Consider the following 20,527-nt stretch of genomic DNA (forward strand, 5'->3'; position numbering starts at 1 on the left):
AGGAAACTTTTATTTAGAGCACTAATATTGTTTGGCATTTATTAACTGCTTTGTAACCTTAGTAGTCATCTAGAACAATTACAGACCTGCGAATTCTTTAAGAGCTCTATGAAAAGCCATTAGATTTAAAGTATGTCCCTTAATTTTAAAAATATACATTGTTGAGAAAAAGATTTTTTTTTTTTTAAGTAATAATCTAAATGGCAGTTCTATTAAAAAAAATATTTAACTTGGCAGCAACAGAACATGTTGCCCCATGAGACTCACTTTGGTACGGAGTCTCAAGACAGATTACATGAAATGCATCAAACGTGATCTGCTGGAACTCCCAAGGTCTGAGGATACTTCCTCACCTTCTGGTTAAATAATGGAGTAGCACTGAAGAAAATCAACCACTTAAAATCTCAGAAGAAGCTGTTATAGTCCCTCAGACAAATTATCTTTTCCTCTGGTTAGATTAAGTGGAGTGGGGAAGAAAAAACAGGTACTGTCTAACAAGTCTTGAGGAATTTACTGTATTTAATCCTGTCTCATTTCATCCTTAGACTTTTTTGGGGAAGGTACAGTGTTTTCATGACACGTATACTGTGCCTACCACAATCCCTAATTGTATTTTAGTAGCTCAGAGGTCTGAAACATTTAACAGATTGTGCTTCCTAATTCCCCACTGATTTAAAAAAAAATCAAAACAAAAACAAAACTGCCCTGTTTTTTCTCAATTTTTTTGCCCAAGTTCTGATTCCCCAAACAACTGCAGTATAGTTTTAGGTTTCAGAGTAGCAGCTGTGTTAGTCTGTATTCGCAAAAAGAAAAGGAGTACTAGTGGCACCTTAGAGACTAACCAATTTATTTGAGCATAAGCTTTCGTGAGCTACAGTTTAGTCCATTTTTTCCTTTAATTTTCCGATCTGAACTCACACATTACTTCTGCATCAAATATCTTTCTGCATTCAACAGAAATTACATGGGTGATTTACAGTATTTCAGTATAACCCTAATTCCATGCAATTGAAGAAACAGGGCTTTAAAAAAAAACCACACCACATGTGGGCAAGTTTAGGGCTCACAAGTAAGGGATTTTCGGTGATGGTCTGAACCAAGATTAACTCAAGAAACTGTGTAAGGCTTATCCATACATTATTGCCAAGGCACTTCAACCTTACAAAGCTGTCATTATTTAAGCCCTAAGACTTTTTGGAGTAGAAAGATCTTTGAGAAACTGGGATTCAGCCACATGCCCACATAGAAGGAAAAGGCCAGACTAATTTTCAGTTGAGACCCAACAAGGATTTGAAACTAAGCTTTGACAAGTAAACCTATTGGCTATTAGCCAACTTTTATGCCTCCAAAAACAAGAGGTTTTTTGTTAAATATAGGTCGAAGTAGTCAGAAACAGCATTAGGGAGACCAAACTTCCTTGCCATAGAGTTCGTAAGTGTGCATGTCACGACTAGTGTAACTTTATTTATATGCAAATCTTGAGAATTTACCGCACGCGTCTTGGCAAAGGCGAAGTACAAAAAAAATTACCCTCTGTTGTAGTGATACCCAGACTGAGGCTCGTGAGCCTCAAGTGGCTCTTTAATGTGTCTCCTGTGGCTCTTTGTAGCTCATAATATTAAAACACTGATTTAATTAACAACCAATTAGGATGCTTTTACTATGTTATTAACTGACTGTAGTTGACCCGGTATTATTTTATCATTTTGCTGTGAGAATATATAATTATTCTCACAGCAAAATGACTGACCAAGTATTTTAGTATTACTTTATATTCTATATGAAAATAATCACTAAATGTTTCCCATCATACTGTTTAAATATAGTACTATAGTAAATTAAACAATGAATTCACACTACCGTGGCTCTTTTGCGTAACACTGATAGCTATCTTTGCTCCTGAGCCACTGAGGTTTGAGTATCACTGCTCGGAAGGTTATTTTTAAAATTATATCTCAGGTCATGTCTCAAACTCATTTGAAAATGCAGTCTCACAGTTAATGTTAGGTGCATGCTCTGGCAGAAAGGTCTTGCTGTGCCACAAAAGAAGAGGATTACTTCAGCAGCCCAATTTTCCTTCTAAATGGGTTCCCGCAATGAATTAGCACTTTGTCATACCCAAGTATGTTGACCCCCAAAGTGTGCTCTGCACCTCAGAATGTCAACATTTCACACTCCTACTTTAAAACTTCACATCAGTTATATTACTATCCATTGTTTAGGTATTGGACAGTATAAGACCACAATTGCCTTTTGTTAAAACAGGCAAATACAGTTCTATTTTTCCCTTAGATACAACTTTTTCAAATCAAAATACTAATTTAGAACATTCTCAGGAGCCTGGCATAAAACAGTGGGATTTGTATCTACTATTCTGATTAGTATTTCCTAGCCAGCTATGCTTTGCTAGCTATGAGAGTTTTGATAGGAAATAACCAGTATTTTAAAGAAATAAAAGGAGTGATTTTGGTAACCCACCATTTTGGTTTTGTACCGGAGAAACTGGCATTCTCCCTCAAACTATCTTTTACTCTTGTAATGGACAGAAAGGAGTTTGCATACATTTAAATGTCCCCCACCACAAAGTCTAATTCTTGCCACTTAAATCTGTTTTCAAATTGCATAACTAGTTGCAAACAGAGGGGCTAGAAACACTAAACAAGAGTTAGTGAGTTTTGACCCTTAAAGGTTTTAGGGTTAACACAATTCGGAAGGGTTCTTGGCCCTATCTACCACTAATCCCACAGAAAATGTTACTTTTGTCCCTCAGGTTCAGCTTGGCAACTTCCTGATGGTTTATCAGTGCTTGTGTTTTAGGTGATATCAGACAGGCCTGAACCATCACAAAAAGACAACTGATGAGAAAACATTTAATGAACCCAATCTGTCAAAATCATGCCTGTAATAGACTGCAGCCAATCACTATGATTAGTGAGACAGCAATGCCTGAGAACACTATCACCTGCAATCTCAAAATTTTCCAAATACACCTCACTTTGCTGCAAGTAATAAATCAAACTGAGCAAATCAATTTCTACTTTTTTGAGAAAAAAGTCTGAATGGAAACACAGTCGAGTGTTTCCACTGATGCAGGACTTCTAAAGGGCTACGACTATGAGAAACAGACACCCATAACTTTTGCAGAAGCATGTGGCTTAGGGAAACCATGCAGAAAGGGAACAGAAACCATGCACTTCAGGAGACAACTGTCTCAGTGCCATAAGCCTTATGCGAGAGTCTTATCAGATTTATATTGAATCACTCACAAATCTCATGCTAAATATCAGTAGGTTCTTTTGTATTTTATTTTGCACATTAAAGAAATGTAAATGTTTTGCCTCTTGGATAGATTACTTATTACTTAATTATTGATTACATTTGACTTTCATATCACATGAAAATGCTTGTACTTGTAGAATATCACCATCTTAAGATATATTGATGTATTAAACCAAAAGTTCAAATACCTTAACCAAAAGGCCATGCTTCCATAACACATGAAAAACATTTTTGCACTTCTAAAAAGGTAAGTACAAAACTATTATAGTAAATTTTGTTCTATATTTTCATGCCCCCAGGAACTTCAGTGCAACTACATTAGTAGATCAAAGCCTGAAAGAGAATGCTCCCTCGTAACCAATGTCAGTACTGGTAAAGAACTGATCAGAAGTTACTCCTGGGGGAATTCTGCGCCATTGCATATGTGCAGAATTTATGTCCCCTGCAGATTTCTTTGTTTCTCCCCATAAAAATGACTTTCTGACAGGGAAGCAAAGAGAAGCCACAAGAGTGGTCATGTGACCCTCCCCAGCAGTATGTTTTAGGGGCTCAGGGTAGCGGGGAGAGAGGTAAATCACTGTGGGGCAGGAGGCGGGACTAGGGAAGACCTGGATAGTGACTCCTACCCTGCGCCGGGCTCAGCTGCTAGTCCTGGCTAGACTGGGGACGACAGGATTTCCTCTTCCCTTGCATAGCATCTGTGGCCAGGTCAGACCCACCCCCAGATTTCACCCCCAGCTGAAGGAAGCTCTGCAAACTCCCCCTCTACCCAGCTTCCTGCACCCATAGCCCCTCAGCTGCAAGGGGAGGGATCCTAGTACAGGGTGCTGCTCCCCCATTCACCCAACCCCCGTGCATCCAGACCCCCCCAGACCCTCCCACCAAGCCTCACCCACCCACACTCAGACCCCCCCAGAACCCCCTCCCCCCAACAAGCCCTTGTGCATCCAGAATCCCCCCTGTACCTGGATCCCCCATTGAGCTGCCCACACCCAGACTGTCCCACACAGAACCCCCTCAACCCACACCTGGATCCCTCAACACTAAGCCCCTCCACACTTGGATCCTGCCTTGCTGATCCTGCCTGTCCACACCTGGTGCACCTGTCATGGAGGGGAGGGCCCTGGGGTGTTTCTGGGGCAGGCCCAGTCCTTGTGCTGTGTCAGGGTTGGGTGCAACCTCACTGTTGAGTCCGTGTCCCAGTGGGAACTGCACAGTAATCTCCTACCTCTGTGCAGCCAGTAGCCCGTGCTCCCCAGTGCCATGATGGAGCCTCGACATTTGACACACAAAATTAGCAGAATTTTAAAAGATTGTGCACATAATTTTTATTTTTTTTGGCGCAGAATGCCCTCAGGAGTAAGCAGCAGCAACTGCAGCAGCATTAAAAGTGGCATACTTGACTAACTGCCAATTTCATATTTTTGCTCCCAGAAAGTTCCTTAGCCCCCACTTGAAATTCCGCTGAGCATTTCAAGTCCATAAAGATATAAGTTCACTGAAATTTCAAGCATCTAGATTACTGATAGTTACTCTCCAAGGCCAACCAAATGCTGCAAAATTGCTTTTCCATTCTTACCAGGGCCAACACAGAATCCCAGAGATGGCTTAAACTTTATGAATATGAACAGATTCTAAAAAGAAACGACGTAGCGTTAAGGATGTATGCACTCAATGCTCTATGTTCTTTGTATCTTTCCTGAATATGGGTATTCAACACCTAACGTAAATAATTAAATATGTAATCTAAGGGAGAAGACATTTACTTTGCTTTAATGTTAAAAAAAAAAAAAAGAATCCAAAAGGCTCTAGTGATTTTGTAGCGTCTAAATTGATAGAGCCCTTCACAGATATCCGTGGATTTGCAGGGCTCTATGGAATTCTGATAAGGGCCTCAGAAGGTCCATTGCCTTTCACATCTCAAATTTGATGAGGATGATTGCCTTCTAATCTTGCTTAGAATCTCCACCTCCACCAACAGTTGCAGCAGGGAGGTTACTGAAGAGTCGGGGCTAAGAGAGCCGAGTTCCAGGAACACTACAAAAGGGTCCCCTTGACTGTAACCTCCAATACTGCTTATGCATCTGTCCCCTCCCCTCCTTCCTCCAACCACTTCCTCCAGTCAGCTGAACCAACTCTGGTACATCAGACAGAGACTTAACTGAATTACAGAAAGTCTGTTAACTTGGGCAGCTGAACTGTTAACTATTCTCCTGTCAAGAGTTTCAAGACCAGCACCCCTTTCTGTACCTATGTACCCTTGTAGGTTTGAAGCAGGCAGGGAGCTGTGCCAAAGTTGTGAATGAAGCTACCAGTTCAGCTGAGTAGGGACTGCCAGTGATCCATGGGTGTTCCAAAGGACATGAATTATTGACCTTTACAGTACCATGTACTATATCTCCTCTAAACTAGTCAAATGAAGTCTTCTCTCAATTGTCATTTTTATCTCTAGGATCTCACAAAAAAGTTTCCAGCTATTAAAAAACCATTTAAAATGTGCTTTCATCTCACAAAAGGCTGTTTAAATTACTTGGAATTTTCCCCATAAATTCTATCCTAGCTCTTGACTTACACAGCTTTGTGGGCAGATTTTGTGGGGGGTGGGGTGAAATGGAACGTGAGAGGGGGTGGAGATGGATTTTAGAAAGCAGAAAATTCTGCTTTTAATGGAAACTTAGCCACAATCTTTTCCTATGGATTTGCCACCAGTCACTCCATAAAACACTGCTTCTTAAGATAAGACTTGCAGATAGGCATGGTTATGACAGTTATAGTATTTTCTGGGATGTAGTACTATGGTTTCAGCTGTCAGCACTACCTCCAATTTTATTATTATTATTAGGAAGTCAGCCTCCTCAGCAAGTGATAGTACAATTATTTTATCTATGGGCCTATAAAACAAACTAAAAATCTAGTCTGCGGGCTACAGCTCTACACACTATTGCCTTCTGTTGTCTCCTAGTGGACATGGTCTCATATAAGGAATAGGTATTACTTATTGAGTGGTTAACTGTCTAGTTTTAAAAAAGAGAATCCTACAGAACATTAAGTTAAAAGCAATTAAAGTTCTAACTAAACTTTCCTTCCTCCTCTCTTCACCTGCCCAGAAAAAAAAAAGAAAAAAACAAAAAAAACATTCATGAACTGATCACTTATGTCCCCATCATATTGAGTTTGAGTTTTACTGTTCAGTCAGGTTCCCAGATGCTTTAGGATTTAGGTTCATCACTGACTGAGGGAGAACTTTCACTACTAAAAAACAAAAACATTTAACATTAAAAACTCTTATGTCACTGATTTTACAGATTTTTTTCAGGGTAAGATTTTAGTTTCCTCTTGGGTATTTACTCCTTCATCCTTCGTAGGAGCAATTCAGTAAGATACCTTATTTAAATCAAGATGCTCTTTTGGAAATATATATTTTAAATGTTTTCCATGACTGAAACGGGACCAGAGTACAGTTTAAGTCAGCAATTTGCTCTATTCAATCTGGAATCAGAAACCATGTTACAACCATGTAGCATTCAGTTATAGGCATAGCAAGCAGACTTCTGCCTATTCAAAAAGTGCAATATATCTGATTTCTGATCACAGGACCAGTGCTGGCCATAGAATTTTAGGGAGGGCCAGGAAAATGATTCTCCTGCAGCAGATGAGAGGCAAAGAAATGGAGCCCCTTATTTAACTGGAAGAGGGGACAAAGCAGAGCCAGCAGTGGCTGCCTGTAGGTAGGTAAATGTCCAATAGTTAGAATTTTTTAATCTGGGTTAGCCATCTTTAAAACTTGGTACACTATTATATTGCCATTGCCACCTAGAGTATATGAAGTGAGCCAAGAGCTACATCATTAGCATTAGCATAGTGAATGAGGTAAGCTGTTTTAAAAAAGTGTTTTTTTGCAGTAACTAGTATTTTAGTTATGTTGTCTTGCACATTTGTTAACCCTATTTACATTCAGCTTATTGTAATATTTTGTACATCTAACAATAAGAACAGATAATACTGGACAGTTGCTATGTAAATTTCACACGCAGCAGTACAACGCAATTCTGATTTACAACTTCTGTAGATATTCTTATCTATTTTGTCCCTCCAGAGGTTATACTGAGTTTTGCCAAGATACGTGACAGCTTTAAAAGGGTACACCACGTCTAATCAGGAGAAGTTTAAAATGTAGACTCTCATTATATTACTCACTAAAGAAATTGTACCTCACATAATATTTTCATTAAAAAAAATGCATGAAAGTTTTAAAGGGCTGGGTTGAAAAACAGCAAGAGGTAGAAAATTCAGAGGTAAAAATTAAATTTCACTTAAAATGCTCCATCTTCCCCCTTGTGTCCAGGTATTGAAGGCAATACCAAACAATTATTTATATGTGTCTTATTGACTCTAACAAGGCAGGTGAAGGATAAACATTCAGCCTCAAGTTAGTTTCCCTGATTTTTATCGATCAATGCCAGATGCCTCCAGAAGGTGAATTAATGGACAGATGTCCATGTTATAAATGTTCAAAAGGGACTAGATCCAAAAACTAAGTAAGCATTCACCTAATTTTAGGAGTTAAAAAAACCCACCCACAATGACTGCTAGTGAGAGAGCCAACACAAACTGGACAATTTGGAGAAAGCCTATTTTAACAAAAAGAAAAGGAGTACTTGTGGCACCTTAGAGACTAACCAATTTATTTGAGCAGTGAGCTGTAGCTCACGAAAGCTCATGCTCAAATAAATTGGTTAGTCTCTAAGGTGCCACAAGTACTCCTTTTCTTTTTGCGAATACAGACTAACACGGCTGTTACTCTGAAACCTATTTTAACAGAGGCCAAATAAAATTCTAATTAAGACTGTATCGGAAGCAGTCAGCTATGATGTACAGGAATTTTTACATCGGTGTATGCCACAGACAAGCTCAGATTTCCAATACATAGCTAAATATTACAGATAAACCCCAATTAGACTTCAGAGTTATGTATACACATGTAGGCTGCAGTACAAATTTTACAGAAGTCTCAATTATGAGGGCCAAGATAGTTTTGGATAACTGCATTTGATATAATTGGGTCTTACCTGCATACACTAACTACAAACTTTGAAAGGCTCAAGGTTTCTTTTGATGTCTCCCAACGTTTCGACACTGTAGTTTGATTAACTGTGAAGTATTAAAAACCAAATGGTCCAGACTTTCTTTGTTCTGCAATTTCAAGAGGCTGTCAACATTTTTGCAGTTACGATCTCATCTTGATGGATCACAGCTTGAAAGCTTCTTGCTTCAATGGACCTTAACTTCTTCCATACATTTAGTAGCCTATGCGAATAAGTTGTGCCTATATGCTTTTACTGCTGCCAAATAGAGTAATCTTTAAAGCTCTGTTTTTATGCTCTGTGAAAGAGCAAATAGTTTTCCTGCACCGGTTAAATCATTCTCCTCCAAAATTTTTAAAGCTTTCGATTACTGTAGGTCACCTTGACTAAGCCTAACTTTCTTCTTTATAAACTACACTTTCATAGTAGCATACATTTTGCACTCACTCTTTGAGCAGTTCTTGGTGCACAGAATGTACTCTAACCAAGGCCTCTCAGTCTTATATAAAAAGTAATGTACTGACACAGTAAAAACCTCTGGTTTTAAATAAAATCTTGAGTAACCACATACTGCAGCAAGTGGTAGGAAATTAATTGGTATGGGGGCATTTATGGGTCACATGCTTCAGCACCTTTTCACTTACTAGATACTTCCTAGTTATTCTTCACTGGATTCCTTATTCTATTTTAATTACCACAATTCAGGCACAGGTATGAAAGTGGCCTATATTCTTCTTACTTCACTAAACCGTTATGTTTCTTTACTTATATCAACTATCCACTTAGACACATTATTAAATGCAAAAATATTAGTTAGTTATGCAAAGTTAAGGTAGCACAGCTCAGAGCAAAGAAGTCAGGAAGTGCATAAGTTAACGTTTTAGAATGTCCTCATCTTGAAAATAAACAAACATTATTTAACAAGGTAGTTAAGTTCTGATCCTCTCCCCTCCAATTTTGTATTTGACAATAGGGCTGATATTGAATGTGTGTGGAGAAATGGGTAGGGCATATCAAGTTCTAGGGATTGAGTCAGCTGGGATTCAAAAATCAAGCAACAGAAGAGAAGTTTTCAACCTGAATAGGCAACAGTAACTGAAATGTAGCATGCTGAGACAGTGGGGGGTGCAGCTAAAATAGTATCTTTTGTAGCAGCAGGATTACTAAATTTATGGAGAATTGGCCCAGAAGGCAAATCTGTCACTATTGTTCACCAGTCTGCGACAAGTTTATTGGTCTTCCAGCTGACATTTATACTATTCTGGAAGAACCATCACCCGTTAGCATTATCTGGGACAGCATCAATTCTACCCCCTGGTGTCTTCAAAGGTCTTGATCTAACTTTCTTCAGCTCACCCAAGGAAAAGGAATCCATTAATTACATAGGATTACCAGACAAAAATTCATTTTTTGTGAAAATGTTCTCTTATGTTCAAGCTGACATCTGAAAAAGAGGCCCTCCATCTCAAAAGCTAACCTTATTTCTGTTTCCAACAGAATAACAGGTTCTGAACACCGTTTGTATAGCGACCTATTTGCCACTTATAGCTTTGACAGAACATATGATACAGGTCTTCAGACAGGGTAGAATGGATTCCCTCCCATTGTAAAAAAAAAAAAAAAAAAAAAAAAAATTACAAACTCTAAATCCACGTCTTTACTATATTTGGAATTATTTAAGCTCTTACTTTCTTTCTGCAACATTACTTCACTATTTTTGCAGAGGCAGTTAAATACAACTCCAGCTCACAACCCTGAAAGATTTGATGGTAGGTACACAGGAGAATCAATATCAAAGGATCTCTTTTGCAAGAGGAAATATTACACAACCAAAATAAAAGTTGGATTGGTAATGAATGTGACGGTCTTGTTTAGCCACACACAAAAGCTAAGCAGTCAGTCCTCTGTGGGCTCTGATGTGAAGTCTTTTAGAAGTGTTTCAAAATAAACTTAACACACAGTGTCAGATCCAGCCATCATTAAGCTGGAAACTCTGCTTTGCACACTCTAAACCCCATTATGAAGTCTCCCATTTCACAACTCCTATATATTCTTGATTCTCTGCTTGATCTATAGCCTGTAAAATGGCCTTCCCTCCTCCAGTCATTTTTCAAAATATAAATTATTTAGCTTTAAGTTAGTCACATGCAGACTTTACTACATTTTAAGATCGTTTCAGTTTAAGTAACTACACCTCAAGAGCATGAGTAATTCAGACCACAGAACAGACAAAGCATGGCAATGTGTCACTTGGACGAGGGTTCTAAGGTGTTTAATACATTGAACAGGTCTGTCTTATCACAGAGAACACCGCCTCAGACATTTAACTGATCTGGTCAGAAAATTCAACTTCAGCTGAGTCCCAGTAAATGCAACATTTGAATCCATTGCTTCCATTGGTATTAGCTAATTGAGGGAAGAGGAAACATTGGCAACACTAAACTCTGCCTGAAGAATTAGAAAACTGGTGCTTCTTTCCCTGAATTACTTGGTTGCCTTGGGCTTGTTTATTAGAATGTAAGCATTTCACACGAACAATCAGAAAAATCTTAGGCGGATTCGGTGTATTGGAAAACATACTACTTAAGACATTTGGTCATAAAATATGAAGTTCTTTTAAGTCATGAGCTAACAATGGCTGATGAAAACCAGTGTCTGCATTGTGTTTGTCAAAACACAGCGCAGTAAGCTTCGGTGAATGAGTTTCACGGTAAACTTGTTGTTTACACGAAGTTGGTACTGCAGATTTGTAATTAATCTGGAGGTGCACACACAAGGTTGTAACGGCATTATGGCCATATCCAGCTTATCTGTTACTGTGTAAGAATTGGTTGACATTTGCTTTCAGGACGCAAAACGTATAGTCACAACTCTATCATCCACCAGGTGGACAGTGATATATTTATGAAAAAGCCTGACTCGGACAACAGCGAGGGTCAATGTCTAACTTGAATAAAATGCACCTGAAGCTTTTGGCTAATTAAGGAAAATCTCACACCCCTTCCAGAATCACAATAATGCAAGGCTGGAAGGGACCTCAAAAAGTCATCACGGTCCTGTCTCAGCTCAGGCTGGACAAGTAAACCTAGACCACCCCCGACAGGTTTTTGTCCAACCTGTTCTTAAAAATCCCCACTGATGAGACTTCCACAACCTACTTTGGAAGTCTACTTCAGAGACCAACTACCCTTTAGTCAGAAAGTTTTCCTAATTTCTAACCTTTGCTGAAGATTAAGTTGATTACTTCTTGTCCTATCTTTGGTTGATCTCTGTGTCCTCTAATCACAATCCTCTTTATAGCAGCCCTTAATATATTTGAAGGCTTATCAGATCCCCCCTCATTCTCGTTTTTCTCAAAAGGAAACATTACCAGGTTTTAACTTTCTCTCATAGGTCAGATTTTTGAAATTTTATTATTTTTGTTGCTCTCCTCTGAACTGGACACAACACTTCAGTTGAGGTCTTACCAGTGCCAAGGAGAGTGGGACAATTACCTTCCGCGTCTCACATACAACACCCCTGTCAATACACTTCAGAACAACACTAGCCTTTTTCACAACTACATCACGCTGACTACTCAAATTGCAAATGACTATAAACTACCACATCCCTTTTTGCAGTACTACCCCTAGCTAGTTATTCCCTGTTTTGTAGTTGGGTATTTGATTTTTTCTTCCTAAGTATAATACTCTGCACTTGTTTTTAATGAATTTCATCTTGTTGAATTCAGACTAATCCTCCAATTTGTCTTGCTTGTTTTGAATTCTAATCCTGTCCTCCAAAGTGCTTTCAACCCCTCCCAGATTTGTGTCATCTGCAGATTTTTTTTTTTTTTAAGGATACTCTCCACTCCATCATCCAAGTCTAATATAAATATTGAATAGTAGCAGATCCAGAACTGACCCCTGCAGAACCACAATATATCTGCTCTCCCAGTTTGACAGCGAACCATTGATAACTACTTTGAGTACCATTTTTCAACTCGTTGTGCACTCACCTTATAGTAATTTCATTGAGACTGCATTTCCGTAACTTGTGTATGAGAAGTGCTATAGTACTTCACCACATCAGAAAAGTTTAAAAAGGAAATTAACTTGGGAGTACTACTGTGATAAAAACCAAAGACGTGTAGTCTTAATATTCATGTATTCTTTTAGAATTCATATTCCATTAGCTGTGATCATACTTGCCATGGTGCAGCTATTTGGGGGTCAGTGGTGTAGGGATCTAGATGTGGGGGCTCAGGGTGGTGCATGGGGGTGAGGCTTGTCACGGTGGGGGTATGAGGGGGGGGATGGTCTGGGTGCAGGGGTGGGGGTCTGGAGACGTGGGTGCAGAGATGCTCTAGTTGTAGGGGTTGAGATTCAGTGGGGTGGGCGTGGGTATGGAGGGCTGGGGGGCTCTGGGTTTACGGGGTGATGCTTGGCAGGGGTGTCTGGGTATGGGAGGTCCAGATGCATGGGGACTGGGTGGATGGGGGAGCAGCTCCCCATACAGTGACCCCTACCCCACAGCTGAGGAGTGATGGAGGCAGGAAGCAGGAGAGGATACGGAGATTCCTGCAGCTGGGGGAGGTTTTTGGGGGTAGGTCTGACACAGCCACTCTAGCAGGGGAAGAGGAAATCCTGTCCTCCCCTGCCTCCAGCCCAGCCAGGACTAGCAGATGATCCTGGCTCAGGGGTAGGAGCCACTGGGTGGGGTGTCCCCAGCCCTGAGGTGATTTACCTCTCTGCCAGCTCCTCTGGGTGCCTGAAACGATGTACCTGCGCAGCTAGGGAGTGGTGCGTAACTGTTCTTGCAGCTTTCCTTTGCTTCCCTGTCAGAAAGTCATTTTTCTGCAGGGAAGCAAAGAAATCCGTGGGGGACATGAATTCTGTGCAAATTTCCCAAAGAATAGAAATTGTATAATGAGATGCTGCAGATAAGCATTAAGCAAAATTGTAAACCATGGTAAGTTGTGGAACAAAGACCAAAAAAGAATATATTCAGCTGGGTGCACAAAAACACAGGAGCTTGGACTCCTGAATGGAAGCTCCACGCAGACTGCCAGTTTGGAACTTTGCGGGTTTTGAATTTGAAGGATTGTCGGTTGGTTCCTGAAGAAGATGGATCATAGACGAGGTAGGGAGCTGGACTGTGATCAGGAAAGGAAGCATTGCTGGGCTCTTATAAGATTACGCTTTCCCTAGTGGAGTAAGTAGTAGAAGGATTAGTGAAAGCTATTGTGTTTAATAAAAGTAATTACAAATTTGGTGGTTTTTCAAATCCAGAAGTTGAACGTGGAATTAACTGATGGGGTTTTGAAGAGATCTGCAGGGCCTCCAAATAGAGTTAGGAAAAGCAGCCAAGATCACCTGATATTTTACAGGCATGTGTCCTGAGAGGAAGCTAAGGGGTAAAAGGTTGAACAAGTGTTGAACAAGGTATGCACCAGGAAGGGGGAGATCATAATAGCACTGATTTCAGATTTCATTCATTAAGTTGGTATCAGGAATAAATTTAGAGCAATCTTAATTTATGCATTTAATAGTTTCTGAAAGTACATCAGTTCTGTAATAATGAAGTTACAGAAACTGTACGATGTCAGCAAAGAGGCTAAGCCTGACAGTACAGCTATACCTGCAAGTCATTCAACTGAGAAAGTTGTACTCCATTTTGACAGTGATCTTAAAGGTTCAGTAAAATCACTTCTCATTATAACTAAATTCTACTGACTAAACAGATTTTCTATTTCTATTGCAACCAATACAGACTGTGGGGCTCTGGATAACAGTGCCCAAATAAAAGTAGGGGGATCAAAAGACATTTCAGGATTAAAAAGATAGTTAGAGAAAAGGGAAATTTTTAAATAGGACTTTTCCCCGGTCACCCTTCCAGCAAATATGCTGGACTCTGAAAAAACAACCAAGTGTTGCATCTACCAAAATACGAAATACCAAATGGTAATCTTACATAAAATGAGCAGACAAAATCACTTTTTTTTTTAACCTGCTCCCTTAGCCCATGTGCAGCAAGTAAGTAACAGCACCAAATATTGGTTTCTGCATAATGAAGTGCCGGCCTCTGGTCTGATAACATGAATGACTATCCTGTTCAGTTATTTTGAACCCACTTGTTCCACTGAATACATCCGATGAAGTGAGCTCTAGCTCACGAAAGCTTATGCTCAAATAAATTGGTTAGTCTCTAAGGTGCCACAAGTACTCTTTTTCTTTTTGTTCCACCTTGTTACTGTTAAAGTCAGAGTACTGAACTTCATCAATGAGCAAGTTATAAGAGCAAGCATTGGGTAAACATTTATTTAAGTCTCACCTTTGACAGAAGCAATTTCACACAAGTGACATGACCCTCATAGACTGCTGATAGAAGTGGTGTGATATGATGTTTATCTGGAGCCTGTAAAGACAGGAACCAAGACAATTATTGAAGCACAAGTTCACACTTGTATTTAAAAAGGTAACATTTCAGCCTTTACGTTATGTACATTGATTTTTACTATAATGAAAAGTTAACAAAAAACTAAGCTGATCTTTTAATGCGCCCACCCTCCTGAAAAAACAAGAAAAGTCAGGAATTTCAAAGTTACTGTTTTAAAAGGATTTTCCTGTTGCAGACTGATAACTTTCTGGAAAACTTTCTTGGCTCATATCTCCACAACAGCTTGGCTAGAAAACACCAAGTTTGTTTTATTTGTCTTGCTGGAAAGTCCATTTAGGTCCCGTGTCCCCCCCCGGGGTGAAAGGGGAATAGTTAGAGATATATTAATGCCAAACTATACAGAATAGCTAGAGGTTCACAGCAAGATATAAGAGAACAAAAAGGAAAGCAGAAGAGAAAACACAAGCGAAAAGGAAGTGTACACCTCTCCCCAACGCAAGGAAACAAAGAAGAGAGACTTGTAAGTTAACCGGTCAATTCCAAACAACTTTCTAAAGTTCGGGGGTTTTAAAGTGTGCAGAATTATTGAAGTATATGGTTTACAGGTGCTAGCTGTAGTCCTCACAAATCTCTGGCTGAATAGGAGATAAAAGTTTGCCTCAGACACCACTCTGTCATAATTTAAGTTTAAACAAGAATCTTCTCCCAATATAGCAATGTATAACAACTTCATAATACCTTAAACTCTCAAAAAGGCCAGATGAGACTGCTGAATCCTGGTTTTCACTGACCAGACAGTCTGCATTTTTAATGGAAACTAGCAAATGGAACTTGATTTCTGCATTGTGTGTAATTTACATGCTATAAAATGTATATGTAAATGTCAGTTTAAGCTTCAAGCCTCTGTTTTGTTCTTAAAACAGTTCAGTGATCTATTCTATGAAATTGATATATTTCATTTGATACATTTGCCTCAGTCTTTCACAATGAGTCTTTCACAAAAAGCTCTTTACACATCTAACCCAAATAATTACACAAGGCACACAATGTAAGTCAAAGTCTGCCTGCAATTTGCTAAACATACATTAATATCAGCTCCTTTTAATAGCAGAAATTCCAGAATCTCAAGCTGCCCACAATCTGCTGCATAGTGAAGAGGTTTCCTCCCACCTTCCAGTGTCCGGTTGACATCTTCACCCTTATAAAAAACAAAGTAAAACATGTTAGATTTCCTTATTTATGCAAAATCCTTTAAAAAAAAGAAACAGAAGGTCCAACATCTCAGAAAACATTAAGTTACCACTTAAGAAAAAAACCAAGAGACTGGAGTCCCTCTGCTTTTTCAGATGTAGACAACATTCCAGAGATTGCTTGCAGTCTACCTCCCTTCTCGTGACTGAACAACAACTGCTTACTTAGGAAGTTAAGTATTGAGTATTTTTAAGACATATGTAATCCAATAAATGTTTGTTCTTTGAAGATTGACTATCTCCCTTTGCTCCCCTCCCTCTGAACATATTTTCATGCAGCTCGATTCCATTTTCCTCTAAACCAACCGTGCAGCCTTCTAACCCTACTGTACATGCTGCTTAGCTGCCTCATTTTCTCCTTTTCTGGGCATTCTTCTGTTGGTGGATGGCAGCTCCAGTAACAGCCAAGAATGGCTCCTATGTCCACCCCCTTTTCCTTTCGTATGGCAGCTACCATACCAATGACCCCCACTAACCAATAGAGATAGCTAGGCTAACTTGTTCTGCTTGTTTCTAGCAGCTTTTACAGGTCTTCAGGCTCTTTACAATGAGGAGCCTAGACACCTGCAGAAGAGAGTCAGCATCATATGATCAACACCAATCTAAAACCTAAATGGCAGTTTTTGAAGTATCTTTCATTTTCTGTAAACTTAAGGATGTACTGAAAACAGCCAACCAAATCAGGGTGAAAGAAAAGGGATAATTAATGCTACTCCTTTAACAGGACCAAGGTAAGTATTCACCTGTGAATTCACTAGATGAACACAAAAAAAACCTAATTATTGAAATATACCAGCTGTATTTCCCTCAGCTGATGTATACCACCCAAAATAAAACCAGGTCATTGTCACCTAGCAACAACTGAAAGCTTTAGCCTCTGAACACTGACAGATACCATGTGTTAAGTGAATCAGTGTGCAAATGAATTTAGCGGCTTTTACAGCCTTGTGTAAGTCCTTCAGGTGTTCACAAAAAGATACTTCAAAAGCAGCAGCAATTCAAGGTTCCATTAAAATTCCCTGCCAGTCTCTACTCCCACCATGCAAATCTCATGACGTTCACAAAAGCATGCCCCAACTTGTTCTGCTTCCAGCGGAAGTCTGCTGAACCTCAGCGCCACCACCACGCTGGCCTAGGAGTTCCAGAGATCAAGATAACATTGCTTTGTCACTAATTTAAAGCTGTATTTAAATTCAAGAGTTAGTCAATATTTGAGTTAGAAATTTTGATCAAAACTTTGGTTCTGTACATTAACTCTCATTCATGCAGAGTCCAGCAAACAAAATTCTCACTCTTGGGCGGTTTTGGTTATAGAGTAGAAAACGGAAGAGTTGTCTGAAACAAACAATTTTTAGAGAGACACATGTATCTTCAGGCACTCTAAACTGATTGTTTATGGATAAAATAAGAGTGCTCTTTATACTCAATATAGCATGAGACAAGGATATTTTCTCCTCCCTTATCTTTCCCTTGGAAAGTTTAGGCAATTAACTTCATGGAGAATCATTACTCTGGATACGTCAATGGCTTAGTAGGTTCCATAGTGAATATAAATTAGCCAGATTGCTGCCAGTTTTGGCTAACTCAGCATAAATATTCATGGTCAGAAAGGTATGCAAATAACTAGGATCCTCCAAAACAGAGAAAGTTAAGCTCTGTATCTCTCATTCCCACTCCATTATAAAACAATGTAGTGAATGCCTTTGTATTTTTGGCATTAGAGTAACTTTGGAAGAGGCTAATTTGGGATGACACACTTTTTCTGGAATGAAAACTTGTACACACATAGTTAATCGGGAACAAATAATCCGATATAACTCCACTTTGTAGGTGAATGCTAGATTAGAGCTGATATTACCCACATAAATTTAACTATAAATGGTAGCATAAGGTGCCATTAGTTTACATTGTTGTGCCACACCTTCCATTTGTAATAACCTGCCATATATTGACTTGTCTCTACCTTAACATTTACTGATTTATTGATTATGATTATACACATAAGTATAACCAACTAAAATGCACTAAACAATTTTGCTGATGCACAAGGAATAGCAGTAAAACCCATTCACCAATGTCAACACATTACTCACCTTCAGATCTGCTCCTTTTATATATTCATAGACTTTTCAGAGAAATTGGTAAACCCGCTGGAAAAAGTTCAAGTAAAATTGTTCTTCTGGTACAAGAATTAGGAGAACTTCATAAGCAACTTGTCAATATAAGGTTATTACAACCTTGGTAACCTTTTAAAATTATATTAAAACTGAACATTTTATAGTTCAAGTCCTCTATCCTTCATTGTGCCCCTCCCTTCCCCGACAGGGCTCCTGAAAGCCTCTGTTGAAAACTAAACAAATAATCAAGTTCTTTCAGAAATCATTCCAATTTTTCAAAGTTAACAGGTCTCATTTTACAGTTCTCCATTCTTTGACAATAACAGTCAGCAGGTTTCTGGAATGTGGCAATTCACTATCAAAATATATTTCAGATTGTTTATTCATTGACAAGAATGTGGGCCAACAGTATGCTTATTAAAACTGTTTAACAATACATCCTTGAGGGGAAAAATAAGTGAGGTTAGGTCGAGATTTCAGTTTTGGACAAGGTTCTGAACTGTTATAGGCAGTTTGGGAATTTAACAGTTCCAGCACCCATTCTTTCATTTGTTAGAACTGAAAGGCTCCCAGGACAGGCTTGTAGTATCTATGCTTGAATAATTTTCTGATTAAGTCCAATCATTTAATTTAATTCTTCAGTTCTTTTGCAGCTCAAATTGTAGAAGTGAATTAGATTTTGTCTTTGTCCCTACAATTCAGTGTGACAACAGCCCATTAAGAAGGCATAATGAGTAAGTTTAATGATAAATTATAAATTCCAAGTAACACAATTAAGTGATAATTTAAAATCTTATTATTTTCCTGCTAACCTATTAAACCATACTAGACTAGTATCTTTCCATTTTGGCTCAGTGCCCTTTAAAATGTCACCACTGTGCAACTAAAAGACTGTTTATTTGGAAGCTGTGATCTTGAATAAAACTGAAGAAATGTCTTAACACGAACATCCCACCCCTCCTGAAGTAATTAAAGGATATATTTTTTTGGATTCTCGGTTACCTGTTCAAATCCTAAAAAGCAGTACCAGTTCGCCTCCACATACCACCTCTTCCATTTCTCACTAATAATCATCAAATGCAACAAGATCCCTCTTGACAGGAATGGCATGATTTAGATTACTGGATAAACTAGTCACTTCAAGGAAGTAATATGACTTCACTGATGTACCCTCAGAGTAAGAACAGCTTTTTTTCTTAATTAAACGAGACTTCTCTACAGAAATGAATTTGAGAGGAAACCATGGGTAATAAATTCTAATTTATATGTTCCCCAAAAATTCCCAATCAAGATTAGAAAATTTTAAATCTTCACAGACCTTTGTTTAATCTGTTAGATATCCCATGAAATAAAATTTCAAGGAAAGCTTTCAGTGCTAAACACTGCAGTTGAGCTGTATTTCCAACTCTTTTTCCACTCTCAACAGATGACTATATCAAGAAGGCCAAGGGGCAGTAATATTTGGTAAATATTGGATTAACTTTGGACATTTGATTTTAAAATTGGCACCTAAAACCTTTGAGATCTCTAATGTAAAAGCTAAGTAAGAAACCCTGAGTACTTCAAACTTTTGATTAGGGTGCACTTTGTCCAACAGGAACTATAAGAAATAAATTAAAGCTACAGGTTATATCAAAATGTTTTTCCTCTGCCATTTCTCTGAATTCCCAGTTATACATTAGTTGGTTTTATGCTATATCTATATCTATCTATCTCACACACACACACCCCCGATGATAGTTTCTATTAGTATCGCAAAGAACTACAAACCATATGTTCCCCCTTGACCGAGCATGAGAGAAAAATAAAAGACATTTATTGATGACAAATTTAGACTTGGAGTGGAGCAGCAGCAAATGTGGAATTTTGTATGTTGAAAATGTGGTGCGGCCAGTCTGCCGTGTACAGTGGGTGCAGGAATGGTGAGGCGTGGGTAAAAGAGTTGAGGGTACATCCGGTGTCTTAGCTTTGTTTCATTGTGGGATATTGGTAGGCCCCCCGTCCCATACAAACAGGGTCACACATGCCAGCAACAAAAGAATAAATCAATTTTGCCTAAAAATGGGAACGGTCACCTACACAGCATTCATAAATGTGAATAAAAAACCTCACGTCCTGTGGGGGAACTTGGCACCTCTTATCCGTTCTCTTGGAAGTGGGTGTTAGAATAGGGAGTTTGCCAAAGAATTTTCATGGACTAAGTGGCCTCTTTAATAGGCATAGCCACTCTAGTACGTCCTGCAGAATGCAAAATATCCACTAATTTGTGTGGATTATCCTGGACCAGTTCAATCTGAATATGTACGGAAGTGGCTACCTTTTCATAAATTCCTGGTACATTTTGTAACATCCAATACTGGGGAGGATGGTTCCAAGACAGTGGCCTCATCTGGTGCAGAGTAAGTGTTGAGAGGAGGCA

General features: G+C 39.0%; 1 protein-coding gene across 1 annotated transcript in view; it reads right to left on the reverse strand.

The window, feature by feature from the left end:
* The window catches only part of MTPN (myotrophin), a 57,270-nt gene that overhangs the window by 12,899 nt on the left and 23,844 nt on the right, over positions 1-20,527 (reverse strand). Inside the window, exons 2-3 of the mRNA XM_077827994.1 lie at positions 15,826-15,939; positions 14,676-14,759 (exon numbers count right to left, since the gene is read on the reverse strand). Of these exons, the coding sequence (XP_077684120.1) occupies positions 14,676-14,759; positions 15,826-15,939 (198 nt within the window). The remainder of the gene's footprint in view (positions 1-14,675; positions 14,760-15,825; positions 15,940-20,527) is intronic.

The sequence above is a fragment of the Eretmochelys imbricata genome, chromosome 1 (genome assembly GCF_965152235.1).
Source record: "Eretmochelys imbricata isolate rEreImb1 chromosome 1, rEreImb1.hap1, whole genome shotgun sequence".
In the NCBI taxonomy this organism is placed as follows: domain Eukaryota; kingdom Metazoa; phylum Chordata; order Testudines; family Cheloniidae; genus Eretmochelys; species Eretmochelys imbricata.